At 33.2% G+C, this 26354-nt stretch overlaps 1 protein-coding gene across 20 annotated transcripts in view; it reads right to left on the bottom strand.

Moving 5' to 3' along the window:
* Window positions 1-1785: 1785 nt before the first annotated feature.
* ANO5 (anoctamin 5) overlaps window positions 1786-26354 on the bottom strand; it is a 198544-nt gene continuing 173975 nt past the window's right edge. For all 20 annotated transcript variants that reach the window (XM_054242181.2, XM_035266044.3, XM_054242182.2 and 17 more), the window contains 9 exons: window positions 24359-24433; window positions 22703-22925; window positions 20451-20620; window positions 19706-19803; window positions 12960-13090; window positions 10690-10895; window positions 8930-9108; window positions 7559-7664; window positions 1786-4237 (listed from right to left, as the gene is read on the bottom strand). In XM_054242181.2, coding sequence (XP_054098156.2) covers window positions 4007-4237; window positions 7559-7664; window positions 8930-9108; window positions 10690-10895; window positions 12960-13090; window positions 19706-19803; window positions 20451-20620; window positions 22703-22925; window positions 24359-24433 — 1419 coding nt within the window. In that variant the 3' untranslated portion in view covers window positions 1786-4006. The remainder of the gene's footprint in view (window positions 4238-7558; window positions 7665-8929; window positions 9109-10689; window positions 10896-12959; window positions 13091-19705; window positions 19804-20450; window positions 20621-22702; window positions 22926-24358; window positions 24434-26354) is intronic.

Here is a 26354-nt window from a genome sequence, read left to right as displayed (position 1 = left end):
CTGCAGAATTATCATTTTTAGAGAGGCAGTGTGATAATCGTGGAACTGTTATGTGACATTCCTAATGAGTGTGTGGGGAGCCCTCTCCTGCTCCTCTCATTGCCCATCTAACTACCTGTAACATTTACATTTCAACATGCCATTTTTCTTTCTGGGGACCTTTCTGTTCAGCCTTATCTTCCAAAGTAGAAAAAAATAAAGAGACAAAACAATAAAAACTACCACATTCTCAAATTTTTCTGAATTATTCAGCTTCTTACTTAAAGGAATTTGCATCTTTAATATGTAAACATCTGAATGTGCAAAAATATGTAATTTCATGAGCTAAACATGTTATATGTATATACATTTTAATGTTTCTACATAAAAAATATGACTTAAAAATGAGTACTCAAACTAAAAAAAAATCAACATTTTACTGGAAGAATAAATTAAGTTTATGTCAAAATGCAGTTTAAGTATTACTTTGTTCACTGTGTGAATTTGATTCTCTTGAGATTTATGATTACTTAAGACAGCTTTTCCTGCATACCTGCATAACCTTCCTTCCTGGGGAAAAAACTTGGAAGAAAAAAACGTAAAACGGGAGCACTTATTTTCTGGGTTAACACCAGGGCACATAATCTCACACATAGGAGAGATATACATAGTCAAACCTTTGAGGGGGATGGAGAAACCTTTGAGGTATCTCCCACCACTTAAACCACACTATTTTTTTAACATTCTCATTATTTTTTACATAATGCTAAAATAAATAGAATACTGGAATTATTATACATAAAGTAGAAGAGTCAAAATTTGTCTAGAAAAAGAATATTGATTCATTGTGGCTGACTTGTAAGCCTGGACAATTGTACTTTTTGCAATACTATTTTTCTTCATAAAATTCTTTAGTTACATAACTATTAACACTTTAAAAGACATATGAGAGAGCTTCTTTCAAAACAATAGATCCCCTTTTTGAATGATTGATGCAGGTTTCTAACCTTCAGCTGGACTCAATCAACAGAGATCCACAGCTACTATCAGTAGCTACACTACAAAATCACTTTGAAATATAAGTTTTATTTTGATACATAATAGTTGTCACATTGAAATTTCTTTAGCTTTTCTCTCACTTTCATTTTTTTTGGTGCCTTTGTTAAGAGCTGTAACTCTTAGCAACCACAGCTGGACCAAGTTCCCTCGGAACAGCTATTTCTTCCAAAGAAACACACACAGGATTCATAAGGAAATAACTCTTTTCTCCCTCCTCCTCTTTCTCATCTCCCATCACCTTCCTCTGTCCTCATCTTTCTCCTCTTCTTTGATAACCTGCATAATGACTTGGTTAAAAGAAGAACATCAAAGCCAAGAACGTGTCAAAAGACACAGCAAAAATAAGACAGCATTTCATTTAAGTAAAACACTCCCTTCTTAATGGATTCCTCTAAAGTAAATGTTTTGAAGTAGATTTTGCTTCCTGTGTGCAAAGAAAAATTGATGAAGGTAAGGATGAAAGCGAGCATTTGAAAAGTGTTAAGTATTTTTTTTTGGCTTCAGCACTTAAAATTTTATTTCACATAAAATCTCAAATGTTCCCTGGAACATTCTGAAAACAAAACGAAACTATGGGTTTGATCAGCGGATAAAATCATCTACCATGCTGGCAATTATCAACTCACATATGGTGGTAGGGTGCTTTTAATGCAGCCCTCCCACCAAAACCTATAGGTTTAATTAGATAAGGCAAATCTATCTGAATTGGTTTGGCTCCTGATTTCAGTTAGCACACTTTCATAAAAGTGAGGAATACCTGTATTTTATTTTTAAATCTGCAACACAAAGAGAAATGTCTTGGTAAGAAATTAAAAGGTGAATACAAAATATCAGTCAATAACATTTTAAAAGGAAAATATCCATCAATCATGGGAATTATTTTCTTATCTTAAAAGCAATTTCTTCCCTTGCTGTTTTCTGCATACACTTCCAGAAACCCAATACTTTAGTTGATATATTTTAAAATTGCAGTGTACAGATAACTTTGTGAATTAAATTTGTCCTTATTTATCATACAGTCTAGTAGCTCTATGAATACTTTTAAGCCTTAAAAAATTAAAGCTTATATAAAAGAAACCAATTTCCATGCTCTTTCTTATTATCAGCACCCAGGAAGGAAGCAATATGAGCTGTGTGCAATGTATACTGTAGCAATGCAGAATTTAATCTGGCAAGCTGAAGATCCTGCATCTGTGGCACACATCATGGTAACCCTGACTGGCTTTTTCAAGAAAGAAATATCTCCTCTACATATGAAATCATCTTTCAATAATGAGATCATTTCAAATTACTCAAGAATGTTTATAAAGTCTACCCAGTGGATAACAAATCAGTACTGGGGATTGGTCCCAGCCCAAACTGGGGTGACTGTCTCATAGTTTAGCAAATCCATAATCCTCAGTTCTAAATGCTTACTACTGATCAGCAGTTAATACCATCTGCCATATGTTTAATACTGGCAGTACCACAACAATTTACTAGTATTAAATAACAAAATATTACTTTTAAATCTTGTGATAAAATTTCTTATGTGTGTGATTAAAAAGTAATATTCTTTTGGAGTTGAATTATAATTTGAAACCAGATTTTCAAACACTACATAACTGGACTGTATTGCTCTGGTGCTAATAATTTTATATATAGATATGTGTGTGTGCAGATACACCAATTTATACATATTTAATATTTTTAAGTGAAAAAAGAACAAGGATTTTATGCATGTAACACAGGCCTAAATTTGAGAGAAATAATACAGCAAACATTTCTTTCCCCCTTAGATTATTAAGTCCATGATGTCATTCTTAGTTGGTTGATTCTCTTTTAGTGTTCAAGTCTGTAGTTGTTGTTACACTGACAATTTCTTTAAGACAAGCTTACATTTACGATGTTACATTACACCAAATCACTAGCTAACAACATGACTTCTTGTGTGTCAGAGGTATTGGAACAAGGCACTGAGCATCATATAAGATGGCACATAAATATAAAAGCTTGAAAACTTATTAAAGATTTGCGATATTTTAAAGCAAAAAAATTTATCATAAACAACATGTACCTAACTTATACAAAAAAGCTCCATGATGCAAAATTGGCATTGTAGAGGAAAGTAATTTTTGAGGAATAATTTAACAATTTTCTAGATTAAAATTAACAAATTAATCAATATACATTGTCTTGAATCCATTAACTATTAAGAAAACACTCTTATTTTTCTATTATATCTTTACTTGAGAACCTGAAGCAATCTAACAGCTTCATAATGTTGTTTTCCAGATAAGATCAGTCTTGAAACTATTATTACCAAATGTTTATCTCTAAGAATCGAATTGTTAGTTTTTTGTTGAAATCCAAAATTTCAGTCTCCAGAAAATGAATTCTGCATTTACCAGAAAGAACTATCTGGGATTCTGATGGTAGTTGAATGCGTTCAGGACAATTTCAGGAATAAACCTCTGCTATGATAATGTTAATGCTTTAATGTGTGAGTTTTCTTATGTGATCTGATTTTGGCAATGCATTTTCATATTTCAGAATGATAGTTTATATAAGGCTCAGTCAGCCTCTTTGATTCCTTTTGTTTTGCCCCAACATTTTCCTCAATGGGGAAAGAGGTATCAAATAACCCAAGAGAAGATCATAAAAATACATAGATGCACTGAAAAATGATGGGACAGTGCAAGGTCAGTGTTTCTTTCTAAACTGCAAGACTCCATGATTTCCCAGTATTCTGATTCTACCTGCACTTTCAACAGTCATTTACAGCACCTCAGACAACAACGTCTGCAGAGGGCCCAATCAACGAAGCAGAGTAGTATACTCCCAGCATCACAAAGTTGGCCTCTACAGAAGTGTATAAAAACATTGAGTTCAAAAAAAAAAAAAAGGATAAAATTGACACATGGCTTATAGCCTCTGGCCCTAAACCCAGAGGAAAAAGAAGTAAGGCAGGCCACCTGCTGCTTCCTCATTATGATGAGTAGACTGTTGATTTAGCCAGCTGTGCTTTGTTTTCCTCAATCATGACATGCTTGGCAAGTTCATCAGAATTAATTCCCAAGTTCTCCTTTAATTTGTTGAGCTCAAAGTCATGGAGAATCTTGATAGTCATTAACTTTTCTCGCTTGATTCTCTCCACAACATGTTTTGGAACATCAGGTATCATCCAGGCCAGCAAAAATTTAACTAAAAACACAACATGCTAGAGAAAATATAAAGGAAAGATTAGACACTGTTAGAGCTGTCACCTGTTCAGCAGAAAGTCTTTACAAGTCATTTCACTTACTTAAAAAACTGCTGAACATGTGAACATAAAAAACTTTCAAAACATATGAAGAAAGACAAGCAAGAAGATAGGGTCCTGTCCTAGAACTTTCATACAAAGATCACCATTAAACAAATAAATATATACTTAAGTATGTAACTAGCAATATTCTAGTTGAACATGATTATTGAATACACTATTTTTCACTGTTCCCTCATAAAAACTTGATAAAATATTTATAAAGGAATTAGACTCAAAAGAGTGCAAAAAGCTAACAGTTAAACTTACAAATGGTAATGTGGTGACTGATAGTGGAAACCAAAAAGACAAAATCCAATTTTGTTTCAGATTGTCAGAAATGTTCAGGAAAGAAGGCACTAAGGACTTTTGAAGGTATCAGTGTGGGTTGGAGTTAAAAACAAGAGGATTAGATAAATATTTGAATAAGGAGCACTTGAATTTTCAGAGCCTTTCTGTCATCTGTATCCAGGTATTCTTTCACTTTTTACTAGACCCTGGAAGCAGCTGAAGAGTTTATTTTCTAAAGAAATTATACCAGAAAGCTGTGAAATCAGGGGCACCAGATACAGATGAGGTATGAAAACATATTGAAAAAAATGTAAAAATGGTGAAATTCAGCATGATGAACTGTGAGCTTCTTAGTCCTCTCCGCTTTGCTCAGGTCTTAGAACATAGGCAGACATGAAATATCTCAACAGACAGATTTGAGGGGTTTTCTCTAGGAAAAATAACTATTCTGTAAAAGCAGAACTGTGAATGTCAAAATTTTATAAGATGCCAATAAAAATGTCTGCTCACTACCTTAACAACCTACAGTGAAAGCCACCAAGTGACATAACTCCTGTATGCACAAAATGCTTAAAATCAGCTTTTCACTGTCACACCCTTAAACATGAGCAGAACCATGAAACATGTAGGAAAGTCTCTGAAATGAAAAAAAAAAAAAAAAAAAAAAAAAAAACCAGATATAAGGAAGAGAGCAAAAGAAAAATAGTGGAATTTAAAAAAAGTATTAATCTAGCTTTTCATAGAAGATAATATAAATGATAATTAGAATTTCAATCCAGGAAGTGTAATATCTGAATAACAGCAGTTACAGAGAGATGGGACAAAGAAAGAAAAATGTAACAAATAAATTGTTCCAGCAAATTTTCTCAACTTGAAGGGTAAGTATGTTTTTAGATTTAAGGGGCTTAATGAGTGTCTAAAACGATGAATATTGACAAATAGCAAAGAAGCCTCTTGTGAAGCTTCATAAAAGTGAGGCTAATAAGAGAATCCTAAAATCGTATTGATTTTAAAAACAGATAATAAACGAAGGCTGGGGAGTCAGAAAAGTATTGCATTTTATAGCAGTACTGGTAGCTCAATGAAAACAAAACAATGTCTTTAAAATTTCAGGAAAACCAAAATAAAGTTGATTAAATATTTTTTAAGCAAAACCACTTTCTATTATAAATTCTATTCCAAATAATCACATGTAAGAAAAGAAAAAATTTTCAATATTCAGTTTCTCAAAAATTGCCCATAATTTTTCCCCAGAAAATTATTGGAAGATGTGCTTCACCAAAGTGATCTGGTATACCAAAAATGGGAGAAACAAATATAATCTTCAACAGAAGACAAGGTGAAGAGAAGGATGATGCTTAGTTATAGCCTGGAGTGATTACAAAAAGCTAATACAAATTATGAATAAATTAAAAAGAATTCCTGACCTAATTTACTGGCTGAAAAGTGATCTAAACTTCTGATGAAAATGTTAAAATGAAAGACTGATAAATTTATAATGAACTAAGAGACAGAGAGAGAGAATAAAAGGAAAACTATAATAAGAGAAATATATTCAGAGTAAAAGAAATAGATGTGACTAATATTTGTAAAGTCATAATTTATAAAACCTGACTATTGTATTTATACAAAATCTTTTATTCAGAACTCTGAAGAGCAGAAATATTTCAGAGTTGAGAGTAATCAAATATTGAAAACATATAATTTAGTGTATAAACCAGCAGGGTCTGAGGTGGCACTCTGTATCAAACACAAATATTTCTACAGCAAAGTAAATGAACAGTCACTCTAAAAGAATAAAGGCTATAAATTGCCTTAAATTAGATTATATATTGCTGCTAAATAAGTTATCAAAATACCTTCTGTTTTCTGACATTTCAAATTTCAGAATAAGATAAAAAAATGTTTAATTTTTGAGCGGTAGGAGAAAGCGAAAGTTTTTTTATTCTCTCTCTCTCTGTGGGTGTGTGTATGTGAGATCTGCCAAAGTAGAATGTCAGTAATTAACAGCTAAAAATAAAAAATTTAAAAAAAACTGCAAAATGATTTTCTTTTCCATACAAGGGTAACTACTAGAAGAGTGAGTTTATAAAATTGAAATGTTTACCTTTGGAGATTAGGATTCTAGGGTAGGGAGGAATATTATGTATGATTGCTCTTTTTTGCCATGAATAACTACTTGATTTTTAAAATTACATGAATAACCTTGATAACAATAAAAATGAATTAAACATAATTGATTGGAATGGCATGTTCTTGGGTTAGGATTGTCTTTTATTGGACTTTACTCTAGGGTGAAAAAGTGCCTTTCTTTTATTTTTCTCTCCCGATCGGCTTTCCTGCCTCATGATTTGTATCATTCAATTTGAACCTTAGTCCAATACCACCTCTGTATTGGTTACCTTTCCTTGCATGCTTTATCTCTATAATTACACTGGATATTCCACAAGAGAGGTAGCATATATAGTAGACAGAGCATAAGCTTGAGAGTGAGGCACATTTGGCATTGAAACCCAGCACTAATGTTAGTTGGTTAACCTTAGGCCAGCTACTTATTTTTGCTGAGTCTCAGATTCCTTTTTCAAAGGTGAGTGATAAGGTCTAACTTACAATGTTGTTATGACTTAAAACAGCTTCCAGAACTAGTAAATAATAGGTATTCCATAAAATCTGTGGGTTCTTTCCCCTTTTCCTGACTTCAGAGGAAAAAAACATATTTGTTTTCCTTTCCTTTTCTGTCACCAGGGAATCTTCAACAATAGTAAGTGAATAAGAGGCAATCCATTGTACTGAGAATATCCCTAGGGTGCTTTTCATGACAACAAATACAACACTTTCTTCAAGACAATTTATTGAGATATTGCTAACTTTCTGATGAGAGGTTACCTTTAGAAATATCTGCCTAAAGAAGGAAGAGAGAAAGTGGAATGAAAGTTAAGAACAGCTTACTTCCATAACAATGATGAAGGTCATCTTGGCAGCAAGGACATGCCAGAATTGCATATTGTGAAAATATTTATTCTCATCATCAGGGGGATGCCTGTAATCTCTGTACCTGAAAAGTGGAGTAAATAAAAAAAATAGTTATAGTTTCAACAAGGGAGACCTAATATAATTTCTTATTTCTCTTAAGAAATTCTTCTAGTTGATCAGAAAAATCAGTCAAAGTTAATTGATATTATGAAACACTTATCTTTCTTGTTCACATAAAATCAGGATATATGCAATATAGATCTAAGAAGAAACACAGAAGTAAAATTTCTCTCCTGCCTTCAAAGATAGCTTCTCAAGTGAGTTACTCAAAATTTACTGCTTCTACTCCTCTTATCCTACTCTTTGACACTCCCTGTCCTATCCTTCTCTCCTATCCTTAAATTGCAGGCATATTTTAATCCTTTGATTTGACTTTTCAAAAACAGGAATATTATTGGCAACTTCTATTTTCGTGAAACTGTTTTCTTTTGGCTGTTCTGATGCTGTATTGCTTTTTTAAAATACAATTCTGAAATTTTCTTAATGCTCAACTTTGTGAGTTCATGCTCCTCTATAAAATCACTGGATACTCCTCAAAGATTTAGTCCAGCTAGGAGGTAATCACATCCAGAAATCTGACACCAGTGGCCATGCTCTTAGAGTAGGCTATAATTTCACTCAAATATGTAATATAACAATATAACAATATCTGCCTGTCTTGCAATATTTTGCTCCTTTTTTGGAGTCTCAAATGAAACAGCTGGTTTAAGTTAAGCGGCCTTGATAAGCGTGTGTGTGTGTGTGTGTGTGTGTGTGTGTGTCTTTAAATTGTATGGTGAAAAGATCTCATAGTATATGATACACGGAGAGTGGAAACAGTAAATTCACATATGAAATTTCATATTTCCTACACAGACTAAACCCTTTTAGTGGGATAGGTGGTGAACTGATTATATTATTATATTGTTATTTCTTTCTTTCTCACTCTATCTCTTTTCTGAGGACACAGACAATTCAAGTAAGTTAAATGCACATACAACATGACATTGTTGTATGATCTACAGATTACTGCAACTTTGGACTAAGGGGTACCTGTTGGTGACAAATCCTTTTGAAAAAAATTTAAATTAATGTTATCTTTACCCATAACAATCTCTTAGTTTTTGACAGTCTAATTTTTCAAATCTCAATCAGGCATTGTGTGAATTCTAGAATGGATACACTTTATTTATACAGGATTTGTGTTGCCCTAAGAAACTCTTTTATATTGTAAGAAAAACATGAAGGGAATAGATAACTTAAGAAATACATTTAAAGGGCAAAATTAAAACCTAAACAAAAGGAAACCTGCAAGTGATGAAGTCTCGTTTTCCCGAAGGTGCAGTGTGGTTTGGAAAATCAGCTATCAGGAATACCGACAGGCTGTTATTGACATATCCTCTCATAGGCTGCGTGGTATTTGTTGAGTAAGCATAATAGTAAACTAAACGAGGAATGATGTCAGACGTAAATGCAACAATAAAAGCCTGAAGAACAAAAAAAGAGGAAGTTCATGAGCTGCCAATTTAGTTTTAATAATGTTTGATTTGTAAATCTCTCAGTACCATAAGCTGTATGTGATTAAATACTATTATAAATCAGAGTAATATGCAAATCTTTGTCCTGAAATACAAAACAGCTCATTTATAGTGTGTGCTTAGTATTCCAAGATATCATAGCTACTAAGTGTCTAAGTGGAGTCAGACCTAAATGTATCTATTTCCAAGAACCATGTTCTTTCCACCAAGCCTTGCTATTTCTGACATTTCTTATTGCTTCACAACACAGTTCTACTATCCTTACCAAATTCACTTTCTTAGACCAACTTCATGAGGTTGGACTGCGAGTGTGAGTGTGTGTGTGTGTGTGTGTGTGTGTGTGTAAGAGACTAACAGGAAAGGAATGAAGAGCAGAATATCACGTGTTTGTAAATTTCTCACAGTTCAGTGCAATTAATTTCAGTATTTGATTTCATGGGAATGATATTTTCCCATCCTTTCCTAAGCTCTGGGATAGTATAAATGGCATCTTTCTTTTAGGCTAGATAAGTCAATTAAAAAACCATCTGGCTCTGGCACTTATACTTTTAGTGCTACACTTTTAAAAAACCTAATATAACTTATATGGCTAACAATTCATTCAGATTTTCTATTACTTACTGAATAAATCTGGTAATTTTTGCTTTCTAAAAAAGTGGTCATTTCAAATATACTTCAAAATTCATTGGCATAAATGGGTACACAGCAGTCTCTCATACTTTTCTCAGAGTTTTCCTTACTTTGTCTTTCCAATAAACCAGCTCTTAATTTACTTAGCAATTATATTGCTTTTAGTTTGTTTTCTAATTTGATTATTTCTGATTATAGCTTTATTATTTTTTACTACTATTAAGTTGATTTACTTTTTTTGTTAGTGTCTTAAGTTATATACTCAGCTCGTTTTCTAGTCTTCTTTTAACAATAAAAAAATGCATGGCAATTGAATCTTCTGCAATAGTGGTTTGGGCTCATTCCTACAGGCTTTCATTAAATTAAGCTCTCTCTACGATTTCAATTCTGTTTTTTCTTATGTGAAGCCTACTTAAAAGTGTTAGATTTTCTTCTTTGATTATCCTATCATCAATATCAATTTGTAAAGCATTATTGTAGGTGAAAATACATTGTAAAAGTTACACTTTTAGAAATTCATTTTTCTTACATTTTAATAATTGTTTTATAAACATAACAGGTAAATATTGTATATTCTCTGTAGTATATAAACATAATCAATGTTTAATTGTTTTATTCAAATACATTATACTGTTACTTATTTTCTACTTTGTCACATGCTGTGAAACTGTTTCATGATACTTCAATGAGAGTAATTTTATAATTTTCCCTGTATTTATAAGAGTTTGCATGTCATAGGTTTTTCTATATTGGTTAGTGCATACCAATTTTGGAATGTTTTAGATTTATAAAGTATTACCATGATGAAATCAATGTAAGATGAAGCATCATTCACATGTCCCCATGGCTCCCCAAATAAAATGAAATACAAAGTCACCCCACTGAAGTAGATCCACTTACATTAGTTGCAACGGAAAGGACAGCCATTCCATAAAGAATGTCTTGCCAAACACCTATGCTATGAGCTTTAGAAGCTACAGTTCTCCTGTATTGAGTGGTAAGTTTCCAGGCATCCACTCGAATCTCTACAATATTATTTATGAGAGCAAGAAGAGGAGCCAAAGGGAAAGAGGCCACAAATAGTGTAACAAATCCAAATTGAATAACTGTAGAGAAAAGAAAAGGGCACAAACTCATTATTGTGATGGAGAAAGATGGGAACACCCTCCCCAAATCCTGCTACTTCCTTCATTTTGGAGTAATTAGCACCAACAATCCAGGCTTCTGTCAGTCTGTCCACTTTCTCCTCTCCACAGGAAACACAGTGACTTACCTGCTTGCTAGAACTAGAAGGAGAAACTGGGCTTGCATGGCTGAGTTCCTTCTTTGTTCTTCCATTAGAGATATGCTTGTTAGAAGAAAGAATCTATTCTTCTTTGCCTTTTAGTATGGGCTAAGTTTAGGTTTATGCTGGTTTAGTCTTTACATTTGTATTAGCAATTTAGGGAGGTAACCAAGTTTTTCTTTCTTGCTAGCCCATCTACTTTTTGAGATCAAGCATGATGACTGATTCATTTGTATATTTTCAGCAGCCAGCTCTGTATGCACACGTGTGTTCTTGTGTGTGTGTGTGTGTACGTGCGTGCGCGCACACGCGCCAGCAAAGGAAATAAACATTTTCTAGAATAATGACTTTGTTAAGGTCTTGATTCTCCTTACTATCATGACATCTTTCTAAATAAATTTTATTCTCTCTCCTCATTAAGACTCAACAGAGGACTACATCTGTGTAAGCTGGCTTATCTCCACACTTTTATTCTTTTGTTTCCAACAATGTTTGGGGTAAAAGAATGTATGCATCTGACAGCCCAAGCTTCCCACATGATTAAATTTTTTTTAAAAAAAGCCATTTAATGGAAACGGCTTTCCATTAAAGGAGAAGAAAAAACATTTCTGTTATTCCTCTATTTTCAAATAAGTCTCAAATGTTTCTGGATTTTAGCTTCTCTCATCTGACTGAATCAGTCTTGTTATGAAGTAAAAAAATACATATTGCATTCTTTTTTTTCCTGCTTTTTTCTACCTAACTTACAAGGTAGAAAATGAAGAGGAAGCATTATGTAGAAGCAGTATGAATATTCTAGGTTCATATCTCATATCTTTACCTAAAATCTTCGTGGCCCATCAAAAATATATTAACCTATCCAAGTTTCAGAATCCTCAACAACAAAATGTGTCGAATAATGAATACTCTGGAGAAGTGTTTTAAAATTAGAGATAGTATATAAAGTTTTCAGAATAAACTAATTATGTCTCAATAAGTGGTATACAATCTTATTAAAACTTTCAACTTTTTAATTTTTGTAATAATCTCTGATGCATACATGTGCAAACTCATATGAAACTTACACAATTCATTAAAAATTATAGCCTTATCACCTTATAAAGCAAAGACTATTGATTTTACAAAGAGTTGTATAAAACAACATCTATCTGTTCTAAATTTGAATTTCAATTCATGTATCACATATACGTATTACACTGAAGAAGCATGAAGAGTTTGGCTCATCTCATGTATTCTACCATTGTTTTATGGGTCTTGAGAGTATGTTAAGAAAATCATTTTCCTTAATTCTATGCAAGAAACAAAGAAAATGGCTTGAGAGAAAACACTCTGAGCAGACTATATAAGCAGTACGCAGAAAAATCGCTCTAAAAGTTGCACCTCAAGGGTTTCTTCTCTGTTCAATCCTTGCAATGTTTTGGATGTTTCTTGTGTTCAGCTGTATTTCCCTTACATAACTACTTTCAGCCTTCTTTTAGCCCTCAGAGAAAGGACATAAACTCATTGCAAGTCAAATCCTGGGTATGTTTTCCAAGCAACTTATTCTCTCTTTGAGCTGTCACTGAGGCAAAAAAAAAAAATGGAGAAATAGCCATCAAAGCTAATTTGAGATGGGTGTTAAAAAAAGACTCTTACTTAATTTGGTTCAACAACATTAACATTCAACTGATAGGAATTATGTCTCCGAGACTGGTGTTTTGAAAGTAAACTTCATTCTGTAGTCTATTTGGTGGGTCAGGGAAATAGGAAACAAATCTTCCTTGTATCACTCCATCCATCTTTTTTGCCAACCAACTAATAATTTATTGAACATCTACCAGGTGCAAGGCAGAAAAACCACTCATTCATGATGACTCTGTGTTTCAGAACAGTGATTTAAAATTACCTGTTTCTAAGTACTCATAAAAAAGCCCAAGGGGTCCAAAACTTTCAAGGTCATGATCCTGCTCCCATCGACTATACAATTTCTCAGAGTTTGTCCGAGCTTTTCGGCGTCTCCACCAATTCAAAGCCAAGCTGTTGGAAGTGATAAAAGTAAATATATGAAATAGAACTAAAAAGAAAAAGATCAGAGAATCAAAGTGTTAGATCTGGAAACTGGCAGAAATGAGAGGTTAAATAAGATCACAGAGCAAAGAGAAATGACTCCAGCCAAAGGGCAAATAAAAATCTGGTATTATTTTCATGACATATGCAAAATTCTTTATTAGGTGACTGAGAAAATAAGACAATCCTGACTCACAGACAGTTTGGCTACATTATAAGTGGAGGGGAAGCTTACCACTAAGACCACATACAATCCAGATGCTGTCATGAAACTCAGAAGAAAATTCAAACTAATATGAAATTGATTATAATAGGAAATGACTTATGTGAAAATAAATGCAATAACATTAAACAAAATTTTAACCAACTGAATTCTATGCTATATGAAAAGATAATATATCATAATAATGTATTACTTTTTTTAAAAAAAAAGGCTGTGTTTTTTAACAAATAACATATATATATATATCTCACATTGAATGGTTTAAGGCGAAAAATATAAAATAATCTCAATTGATGCAGAAAATACATTTGCTATATTAAGCATTTAATAGTATTAAAACCTGCTTAGGAAAGAAAAGTAGAAACAGAAAAAATATTACTTCAATCTAATAAAAAATATCTACTAAAATCCTAGGGCAAATATCCTTCCTTTTCTTTCATTCTCCTTTATTTTCTTTCCTTCTCTTTTTCTTCTTTCTTTCTTTTTTGAGACAGGGTCTCACTCTGCCACTCAAGCTGGAGTGTGGTGGTGCCATCACAGCTCACTGCAGCCTCGACCCCCTGGGCTCAAGTGATTCTCCTGCCTCTACCTCTCCAGTAGCTGGGACTACAGGCATGTGCCTTCATGCCTGATTAATTTTTAAATTTTATTCTGTGGAAATGAGATCTTGTTTTGTTGCCCAAGCAACTCCTGGGCTCAAGCAATCCTCCCTCCTCAGCCTCCCAAAGTGCTGGGATTACAGGCGTGAGGCAATGCACCAGGCTGCAAACATCATTCTTGATTGGGAAAAGTCAGAAGCATTGCCTTTAGAATCAAAAACAAAATAAGAATGTGCATGACCATATTCAAGATTACTGGAGACCTTAGCCAGTAAAATAAAATGAGAAAGGCAAAAAAACTGGAAATATAGGAGAAATCTGTGATTATGAACAGTTATGTGATTGTCTGAATAGAAGACCCAAGTGAAGTTAGACAAAAATGATTAGAAATAATATTAAGATTTATTAATATATTTCTTTCCTGTACACCCACAACACCCAAGTAGAAAACATATATTTTTAAAAAAAAATATTATTTACAATAGCAATTAAAAACTACACAGAAATTGACATGATAAAAGAATTATAAGCCCCATATTTAAAAGTTTAAAATCTTTATTTGAATTTACTAAAGTCCAATTTAAATGTTCATGAATAAGAAGACTTGGTATTATAAAAAAGTCAACTGTTTATATTAAAACAATTAAAATGTAATTTCAATGAAAGAACCAAAATATTTCTTCATGTAAAATCTAACAAGATATTTATAAAATTTATATAGATTTCTAAAAGACCAAGAATAGCCAAGACAGTTCTACAGATAAAAAGTAAGTTGATAAATGTAGCCCCACCAGATATCAAGACTTACGAATCTGTATTAATTAAGAGATTGTTGTACTGTATTCACAATGGCAAAGACATGAAATCAACCTAAATACCCATCAATGGTAGAGTTCATAAAGAAAATGTGGTACATATACACCACGGAATGCTAAGCAGCCATAGAAAAGAACAAGATCATGTTCTTTGCAGGAAAATGGATGGAACTGAAGGCCATTGTCCTTAGCAAACTAATGCAAGAACAGAAAAACAAATACCACATGTTCTTGCTTATAAGTGGGAGACAAATGATGAAAACACATGAACACATAGAAGGGAACAGCAGACACTGGGGCCTATCAGAAGGTAGAGTGTGGGAGGATGAAGAGGATCAGGGAGAATAACTAATGGGACTAGACTTAATACCTGGCTGATAAAATAATCTATATAACAGACTCCCATGACACAAGTTACTTATGTAAGAAACCTGCACATGTACCTCTGAACTTAGTTTTTTAAAAAAAGAGAGAGAGATTGTCGTACTTCTACAGGGATAAACAAATCTTGGGATAGAACGGAAAACTAGAAATAGCCTTGCAGTTGGTATAATTCTAGATAGTATTTATATGGCATATAGATAGTGTTTATATGACATAAAAGGTATTGTAGAAAATATTTTATGTAGATGAATAGCAGTGTAGATGATAGTAGAAAAAGGAAACTTTTCAATAAATCATAATATAACAATTTATACAAATATATAGTTTATACATATATATATACACACATATATGTAAAAAATAGATTTGTACCTCATATCAAACATATAAGTCCTGTTCATATATGTTAAGAATTTGAAAATGAAAGACAATAATGTTAAAATGTATAAAACATTTATAAGTAAGTATATGAAAATATCTTTGTGTATGTGTGTGTGTTTCCATATAACTTTTTATCAGTATGTCTGCATATTCAGTATTTTGCTTAGGACCTTAATTTGGGCATAACTTTAACCAATATAGTAAATAATAATAAAAATGTCTCATAATCTTGTGTAGGAAAATATTTCTTTTAAAGTTATGTAATTTTGTTCATCTAAACCAGTGGTTTCCAACTGGGAGTAATTTTGCCCGCAATGACACAATTGCACTGTCTCAAAATATTTTGGTTGTCACAACTGGGGAAAGATGGGTTACTGGCATCTAGTGGGTACCGTCCAAGGATGCTGTTAAACATCTTACAATGCAAAGGATAACCAACACCCCCACAACTAAGAATTATGTCAATAATTCTGTGGTTGTGAAACTGTGACCTAAACATACTATTAAAAAATAAGAAATAAAATTCATGTCAGAATAAAATATTTTCAACATATATTATCAAAAAAGAAGCAAACAAACAAAAGCCAGTAACCAGAAGTTTAAATGTATACATACAAATCAATTGAAAAAAGATAGACAAGTAGGAAAACGCTTAAACAACACGAACAAGCATTTAATTGAAAGGGAAACAAATATGGCTGAAAATGCTTATTCCTGTTGTTAATCAGAAAAATGCAAAATTAGACCAAAACAAGATATCATTTATAACCCCCACTTAGCAAAAATTAATAAGACAATATGAAGTACTGTAGAAAATGTGGATTAAGAGGAACAATTATATGTTGCTTATACTCAAACCAGACACAAAGAGAAAGAAAAAGAATGGAAAGGGGAAAAGCACCTGAGATTTCTGAGACAATAATCAAACACAGGAGCATACTATAACTGGAGTCACAGTGGAAAAGAGATCACCCAGTTCAAGAAAGAGAATATGGCTAGAAATTTCAGAATTTATTTCATGTGCTTCATTCCATTTATAAATTCTTCAATTCTGACATCCATAAGCATTATTTTAAAGTTTATATAATCACTTATTTGGTTTTATAAAATATAGTTTTGTCTATGATCCATTTTGAGTTCATTTTTGAATGAGGTATAAGTTTCACATAGTTTTATTATTTCACATATGGGATGTCCAATTTTTCCAGTGCCATTTATGAAAAAGTCTACTCTTACATCAATTAATTGTTTTTGCACCTCTGTCTTAAATAAAATGGTCATATTTGGCTTACAATCTCTACTTGGTTCCATTGGTTTATATAACTACCCCTTCACCATCCTGCATTGTCTTGATTAATATAGTTTGTAGTAAGCCTTAAAATTGAGTAGGGTAATTCCTACAGCTTTATTCTTCTTTTATCATACTTCTTTGGGTTATTTTAGTTCCTTGGCCTTTCATATAAACTTTAGAATCCACTTGTCTATACCTATAAAAAGCCTGCTGATATTTTGATTAGAATAACAATAAATCTATATGTAGAAATTTGGAAATAACTGACCACCAACATGATATCTCTCTCCATTTACATAGTTTTTAAAATTTCATCAGGATTTTGTAGTCCTCCCCATACAAATCCTATATGATTTTAGATTCTACCAAATTATTTAATTTGATTGGAGCTAACAGATTCTGTGCTAACCAATGTTTCTTGCATTCTGTACTTTCACTTTATGATCTCCTTTTTCTCAAGTAAATCTTTCAGTAGTTTTCGCCATGATGATCTATAAATGTAAACTCTCCTGGTCTTTTCATATCTAAAAATGTCTTTAAAAGCACTTTAAATAATAGCTAACCTGGTTCTGGAAATTAAAGGAAACATTATTTTCACTGAGAACCTTGAAAATACTATCTTTTGGCATCTAATGCTATTGATGAGAAACTGATGATAGTGTAGATGACATTCATTTGAATAAAGTTAATGTCTTTTGTCTAAAATACTTTAAATATCGTCTGTTTATCTTTGGTGTTCTGTAGTTTCACCATAATGAATTGGGGTGTGAATTGAATTCTATTATCTTGAATTGAATTCTAATATCCTGATTTATACTCAGAATTTGTTTCCATTTCTGAAACTCATGTTTTTCCTCATTTTTGAAAAATGTTCAGCAATTACTTATTCAAATAATTTTTTTCCTTCACCATTTACTCAATTACCTTTTTCTGGAAATACTAGTAAATTATTGTGGAAGCCTCTTGATCTAACATACCTTTACTTTATTTTTAATCAAATGTCATATATTTGTTACACTGTACAATGTAGGAATTTCTCACTATTATTTTCCAATTCACTAATCCATTCTCCAACTGTGTCCAGGGTGGAATCGAACTGTGGAATTTTCCAATCGATTGTACTCATTATTTAAAGTTTATACTTTTTTTATTTAATACTTTAATCTTTCATTTATGTGTAATTTCTTCCATTTCATATTCACTTATTCTTATTTCATTTCTATCAGTTTTTATTTAAATATTTCTTGATCTGTTTTAATGATAATATCAATGTCCATTATGTTGTTAGTATTGTCAGCATCTTTTTTTAAGGGCTTTGCCAGAACAGTCTAGTTAGAAATATCAGCTGAAGTAAGTCCACTTTATAGTAGCTGATTTTATTCACAGCCTTTGTAGCATTAAACATTATCACGTTTTAGAATTTTGATTATTAGGAAGGCTTAGGTTTTTTTTTTGTTGTTGTTGTTAATTTGCTGCTGCTTCTTCTTTTTCAATTCTTTTACCTCCCCTGTCTTTTGTCTCTCTCCCTGTCTGTGCACCTGTATCCCCCATCTTCTGTTTGGTTTAGGTATTGTCTCCATTCAGTCCCCTGTGTTCTCAATCCAGAGCTAGAACTGAAAATATAATTTGGGCGCCAGGCACAGGGACTGATGCCGGTAATCCCAGTACTTTGGAAGGCCGAGGGGGTGGATCACCTGAGGTCAGGAGTTCAAACCAGCTTGGACAACATTGTGAATGCTAAAAATACTAAAAATACAAAAAATTAGCTGGGCATGGTGGCTGGTGCCTGTAATCCCAGTCACTTGGGAGGCTGAGGCAGGAGAATTGCTTGAACCTAGGAGGCAGAGGTTGCAGTGAGCTGAGATTGCTTGCACTCCAGCCAGGGTGACACAGTGAGACTCAAAAAAGAAAAGTTTGGAGCTATTTTCCTTATGGATGTGGTATATCAAAGCATGAAACTAGAAGGTTAGGCTCACATTTATTACCATTTGTAAGGATAAGTCTGTGTTCTTCTTTTGTTAGTACTTGAAATAGAGCCCTAAGCGGCACTATGTAATCGTGTATATACTGGAAGTAGGAAGGTGCAGGGATGATGTTTTCAATCTTCTTTCATGAGTAAGAGAATAAACCTAGTCTCTGCCTTCCAGGGCTATTAAACTGGATAGTATCTGTCTTAAGTGGAGCACTTTTACTCCACTTTATATTGCATGACAAACCCTGACACAGTTATTTCCCAACTAGGAACCCTGTAGGAATATAGACTTATGATTTTATAATGCTTTCTCTTTTTATCCATGACAGATGTTCATCTACTGTTTGAAATAAACTGTCAGTTTAGTCATGATTGCTGTGTTTTGATCAGAGAGGAATCATTCATGTATTGACCTGAAAATCTCCCTCATTTCATTTACAATCTATTTTTATGCCTAGATTACATGACACAGGGATATTTTTACAAAGTTCACCTTTTAGTAATATTCAGAAATAATAAACAGCATGTAGAATAAACTGCAGAGGATATGGCATTTAGATGTCCCAGTAAAATCTTCACAGGAGAGAGGAATAAATAATCCCTTAATAAAGGGAAAAGTAACAATAGCACATATTTAAAAGATTGTATTCAATATATTATATTGTACCTCATAAATATGTATAATTATTATTTGTCAGTTAAAAAAATTTTAAAAACCTTGCTAGCCATGGAACCAAAAAGCAAATAAATGAAAATAAAAGTTTATTAAGATTCAACCTTCACTGTTGATTAAAAATAACGTGTTCCTTTTGGCTTAACCATTTTCTAACAAAGGCACCATCATAATTAAAAAATTTCATCTTTTTCCAGAGGAAATCTTTCATGGTTACTTAAATAAAAATATTGTAAGTCATACATACGGATAAATGGCTTCTTTAATGTTTCCAAAAATCTGTTTCCCAGTCATTATAATGGTCAACTGGGTTGTCAATTCTATAAGACAGCCTCCAGGATCACACTAGTCAGAAGCGATAGGGGAGAAAACAGAATTGAACGATCAAAGATGCAATTTTGCAACACCTAAAGAAAACTCTAAGCCATAAGATTAGGATCTCAAGGTTTTGGTTGGAAGGATTAAGATATATTTAGCCCAATAATTCCTAACATAATCACAGAGCAGTGCCAGGATGACTGCATTAGATTCATCTGTGAACTGTGTGAAAAACACAGATTTCTAGGTCTCATTTTTAGATAATTCTAAGTCTTTATATCTGTGTTAGGGGTGGAAGTTGGTGTACTCTCCATGCTTCATAATTTGGAAACCATAAATCAGTTCTAACTCAATTACCCATAGTGGAACCATTTATACAGAGAGCAATCATTCTTCCTTTGCAGGAAACTTTCAGGAAGAAAGAACTTAACTTACATCATTTTATAGCTCATATTTTACTACCAAACCATAGGCATGATATAACTTCTTGCTCAAAACAAACAGAGAAGTTTATCAAATGACAGGATTCATCTGTGAATAATACTCTCTGTGGACGGAGTCAGTGTCTAGACATATTTTGCAATATTTTAGCATCTAAATCAGTGCTTGGCAAACAGAAAGTGGTTAACATGAGTATTGAAGATACACACCTCACCTCTCAAGGAAATTCTTACCTCTTCACCTCTCCACTCATTAAATAAATATGTGTATCCTCCAGGATAGCCTACGAACTTTCCTTTAAAGAAAGCTACGTAGAAGCAGGCTGAGTAAAAATTTACAAACTGAAACAGGAACATTTTCAAGGTTAGACTGCTCTCATACTCCTGGTAGGTTCGAGGAATTTCTGTTAAGTTAAAAACAATAGGTTTAGCACATCGTCTTATGTTTCCTTGAACTCTGTACTCCCTGGGACAAGTGAACATACAGTCACATCATTCTGAGAGCCTATAGCATGCGCCCTATTCTGGCAATAGTAGGCCAATATTAACTATGGATTTGTGCTAGACTTTCTGTTACATACTTCATATTAAACTAACCACTGGAAAAGCCTAGGAGGCTGTTGCTACTGCAGTCAGAGAGACAGCATTCTTGTCTTGGGGTTACACAAACGTGAAATTCAAACCCACATGATATGGTTTGGCTCTCTGTCTCCACACAAATCTCATGTCAAATTTTAATTCCCACATGCCAAGGGAGGGCCCTGGTGGGAGGCCATTGAATCATGGGGACAGCTTCCCCCATGCTATTCTCAAGAAAACTGATGGTTAACTTCTGATGGTATTGAGTGAGTTCTCAAGAAAACTGATGGTTTTAAAGTGTAGCACTTACCTATGCACTCTCTCTCTCTCTCCTGCCACCTTATGAAAGAGGTGTTTTTCTCCCCTTTGCCTTCCACCATGATTGTAAATTTCCTGAGGCCTCCCAAGACATGTGAACTGTGAGTCAATTAAACCTCTTTCCATTACAAACTACCCAGTCTCAGGTAGTATCTTTATAGCAGTGTGAAAACTAATGCACCAAATAAGACTGAAGAATCTTATGCTTACCTCCAAACACTATCTTCTATCCTATAAGCACATCAGATCTCATCTGCTTACAATCTTGTTTAAACAAAGTAAGCTCATGCAAAGGGAGGGATGATTTCCAACAGAATTGTGTTGCCTTCTCATGAATTAAAAGGTTATATTAATTCTGAAAACAATGTGATCAGCAAATAGTAGAAGAAATAGTACACATTTTCCCTCTCCTTTATTTAAAATGCATGATCATGATCTGTCATTTAATGAATTCTAAAGGTAAAAAAAATTAAATTATCTTCACCCTACAATAGAGGCTCATGAAGCATAAAAGAATAAAAAAGTATGTTTTCCTGAGCTGATGATCTCCCAGTAGCATGAGCTGATCCAGCCAAATCATGTTATTTCCAGCAATACTGGAAGAGTATTACAAATTATTTTAAAGACAGAGATAGCTCCTACATTTTAGTGAAATGTAGCTGTATTCCTACAAAACCTGTAATGTGAACTTGAATAATTTCTTTTCCCACTGAGAAAAACGGTGAGTTTTTAGGTGCTTTTTAAAAGCAATTTATCTGCTGTGATTTTCTCACTGTTCCTAGCAGAGAAAAGTAAATCTGCGAGAGAACTCAAAATTTGAAGAAGTATATAATGAAAGTCTCATCTCAGTATTCATTCCAGTGCTGACTGAATAATGTGCTCTTTTCTTGGCATTGACCATGATATCTACGTACAACAGATTCAAAGGTGCTTGATCCCTGGAAAGAGCACTCAGAGAAGAGGCTGATACCTTGAGTCTCCAACTTTGATCTTGCTGCTAACTTGCTAGGAAAAAGGGTAGAAGTGACTGTGCTCTGCGCTGCTACCTAACTCAATCTCTCACTTAACCTGTGGCCCTTTCACTTTCCCCCATGGCTTTCAGTAAAAATTTTAATATTTTAACAAGAAAATAATCCAAGTTCTAAGAGATGGCAGTTAAAAAGAAAAGCATTAAAATTTAGATTTATTTAGGAGAAGCTGATTGTTCTGTTTTTCTCAAGATAGCTTCCAAAATCAATACTTTCTAAGAACCACATACATGAAATAAAAATCATCTGTGTCTTCAATAAAGTGAAGATTTTAATCAGGATTCAACTAGACCCATCAAGGGAGAATTAAGACAAGAATACTCAAAAAGATATAGAATCCAAATTTTTTTTTTCCCAGTTCTTTTTGCTACTTCCATTATAATGGACCTTGAATGTGGCTCTTGGACGATTTTGAAATAGCAGATATGGGTCTACCTATAGAGAAAAACTGCCTTAAAAAGTACCCTTTGAAAATGAACTCCTGGGGAGTGCTCCAAAATAGACACATAGCATCAATATGAATCATTCTTCAGAATCACACTAATGATTTGGCTAGCTTACCCATTTTTGTAATCCAGGCAGATATTCTTTCATAAAAGAAATTCAAGATCAAGATGACTATAAAGTTCAAGCATGATCCTGTGAGTGATGTAGCTATCTGAGGAGTAAGGAAGCTTTTGACCTGCTTTAAGGATGCATCACTTTCCATGAAACTAGCAAATGTGGCAAAGACTGACAGGCGGTACACGATTACAGCTACCATGCTGGCGATGACAAGAGACATCTGGAGAAAAAAAGCAAAGTACTGCTATTTGGGTCTCTGTATCTCTGTTATGAATACATATCTAACACATTGATTATTCTGTTCATCTGATATGAAGTTTAGTAGGTCTCATGTGCAAAGCAAAGTAAGTCAGTCTTTCTTGCCATAGATGGAAAGATATGAACACTGGCAAGGTAAAAGGGTTAGAGATAAGGCACATGGTAGCTGCTGGTTAAGTCTAAAACATAAACATATTCATTCTCATCCTCTAGGCTCATCCTCTAGCAGGGAGAGACAAACTATAGTAGAAGGCCAAATCCTGCCCATGGCCTTGCCTGTTCTTATATGGCCCTTAAGTTAGGCATGTTTCTTTGAATTTCAAAAGGTTATAGAGAAAAATAAAGACAATTATGTTCTAGAGCTATATGTAGCCACAAATCCAAAAATATAGCTGGCCCTTTCACAGAAGATGTTTGCTGACACATGCTCTAGGTTGAAGTTAAACATGCAGAATCAAGATCACTTACTTTCCCAAGAAAAATACACGTCAATATTGTATTTCATTTCCCCTTGGAATGTTGTCACTAGTGCTCTAATATGCCTGGTAGTTTAGAAATTTATATAGATTCTGTATAAATTTTGTATACTTCCCATGTTGCAAAAGCATGACGATGCCTTTCTATCAATCATTAGAGAATTTTATTCTAAAAATTGAGGAAGTGAGTCAAATTAAATAAAAGCTAGTAATCAAAAACAGAATAAATTTCTGGGGACATAATCCAGAAGATTTCTCAAAAGAGTCCTGAATTGATAATTCTCCCCATTTTATGTTATCACATCTCCTCAACGATTATTACGTAATCTAAGAAAACACATTTCTACTGTTTTAAAATGTGAAAATAATAGACTTAACAAGAAATGTTAAAGATAAATCACGCAGGATTTATGGACTGGTGAGTCTAAACTATAGTCTACAACTGTCAATCATTTATATTTCAACATTCTAACCCCTCAGAGGGTAACACTGGCTCTTTTCCTAAAATTAAATGCTAACTGTTAAGAGGGAACAAATTTGGAAAAGGAACAGCAGGAAATAAAGTGGAAATAAAGATAAATTCATGATTTTTCTAAAAGTAACCAAAGAGTCTGGAATCAGAGTAAGTTTGTTATTCTGTCCTGATTTCAAGTGACCACTTAAATGAAGTGCCGTGAGGCAAGGAGAAATAGGTTTTAAGTTAAGTACCTCCTCTTCCCTGAGATATTTTCCCAAAGTTTAATTATAAAAAAGCCATATAAATTACAGTTTATTTTGTATAAGAGCTATAACCAAGATAAAAAGATCAGGGAGGCAGAGGGAAAAGAAGGACTCAAGAGACATTGCAGATGACACTGTTGAGATAGCTCATTTAATTGCCTGTTGAAGAAATGATAACAATTTTAAAAGAAATGCTCACCCATAATGTCACTGTGGCTCCTGAAAAAAAGTACCATGGAATACGTGTGTATAGAGGCATGTAAGGTTCCATCTCCTGTAATGTTGAGGAAATCACAAAGAAATTCAAAATCTCCTCTCTTAGTTGAGACTACAAGCACTAGTCAATATCATAGAGACCAGTTAAAGTAGAAATCTCCCAAAAGGGCCTACTATAGTTCATGGAAATCTACATTATAGGGATGGTTCCTTCCCTTGAAGTAGAAATCTTTATGAGACATAATGGATATACACAATTTCCTAAATACTGAATTATAATACTCAGGGCCTGGCAGACAGTAAACAAAGTCAAACAATGAGGGTTGTTGCTGCTTAGGTAGACATGCTTTATGATGTTTAATGATGTTATAATTTTATTCTAATTGAATTGAATTGCATTACTCTGCATATTATATTAGATGCTTTCTTCATATTTTTCAGATAACTGTGTTCTTCCACATAGCTCAGGATCCAAGACTTCCACATTTAGTCTTTAAGAGTCATTAATGAAAGATACCTATGATACAGCTGACATTCTTAGGTGCATCAAGACATAAGCAGGTTTTACCCAAAAAAACAAAAAATACTAAAAAAAAATTGTGTCAGCAGAAATCAAAATTATGTAATTCCATAATATTTCACATTTAAGAATGTTTAGGGTGGTTTGAATAAAAATAGAACTCTCAATGGCAGATTAGGCCATTCAAGAGTCCTATAGACCTCAGAGTATTTGTGCATGTATTTATAATATGTGACTGTGGACATGTGTGTTCACGCGTGTACCAATGTATGTGTGTTTATACATGTGTATGCATATTCATGTGTGTGCATGTGTGTGTTCCCAATGTGGACTCAAATGTGAGTGTTCTGGTTGCTCTTCAACACAGAAAAAGCATTACTAGTAAGAAAAAAACAAAACAAAACAAAACTCTGATTTTTGATTTCGAAACCATGAAAGCTAAGTGAAGTGAAGCTGATGATTCACAGTGAATCAATATATACTGCTTTTCAACTGGTTTCAAATGTAAGCATTCAATACATTTTTTTCTGTTAATTTTCAGAAAAGCTAATAAGACTACTTTTGTTTTCTTTTTTTTCTTATGAAATAGGAATAAACATCATGTTAGTACTCTGTCAATATTTTTAAATATATTTTCTTAATTTCAAACTGCCACCCAAATTTTTGATGTATTTTCTGAGATGTTTTCTTGATCTTTCAATGAAATTTAGTAACTGTATAGTGAATGCCTAAACAGTGAAAAGAAATTTTATATGTTATGCTGCAAGAATAGTTTTCCAAAGAGAATAGGGAATTCTACTGAAAAGAGTGCACTGGGCACATATTATTCTCTTTTAATTAGCAGCAAGCAACACTGTGACTGTAGATTATGAAAAAATAGAGGCTCTAAAAATATGTAACCAAGATTCTGGTTTCTAAAGGCAAAGTTACTTCCATTTTCACATGGAAAAAGTGGGTTACCAAAAAGTTAAACAACTCAGTCAAGAACACACAGCTGGTTCTGTCAGCTAAGAATTCTAATATGTAGACTCCCACCCCCACCCCACCCCACTGCAATGATTCTCAATATAATCAGTTAAAAGGGGCCATGTGAAGAAAAGTTAGTCTAATAAAACAATCACTCATAAGACCACAATCTGAATATAAATACTATTTTAATTTTTGTATATCAACTTAGCATCATTTCAATGTCTATATATTTATATACAAAGCCTACTGCATATACATGATTTTCCTTTTTGCACTTGGTTTAATGTTATTATGCCTTGGATTTACTTCCAAATAATCTAGTGACATAAAGGATGAATGAAACAAGATTGTCCATGAATGAAAAACAATTGATTCTGGGTCATCGGTTAATCCATGTAGTTAGTTCATTATACTTTTCTATCTACATTTGAAAGTATTTAAAAATTTTCATATATATGAATTCATATATATACATTTACATAAGCGTATG

This window comes from Callithrix jacchus, chromosome 10 (assembly GCF_049354715.1).
Source record: "Callithrix jacchus isolate 240 chromosome 10, calJac240_pri, whole genome shotgun sequence".
NCBI lineage: Eukaryota > Metazoa > Chordata > Mammalia > Primates > Cebidae > Callithrix > Callithrix jacchus.
This window is presented reverse-complemented; position numbering and strand designations above follow the sequence as displayed.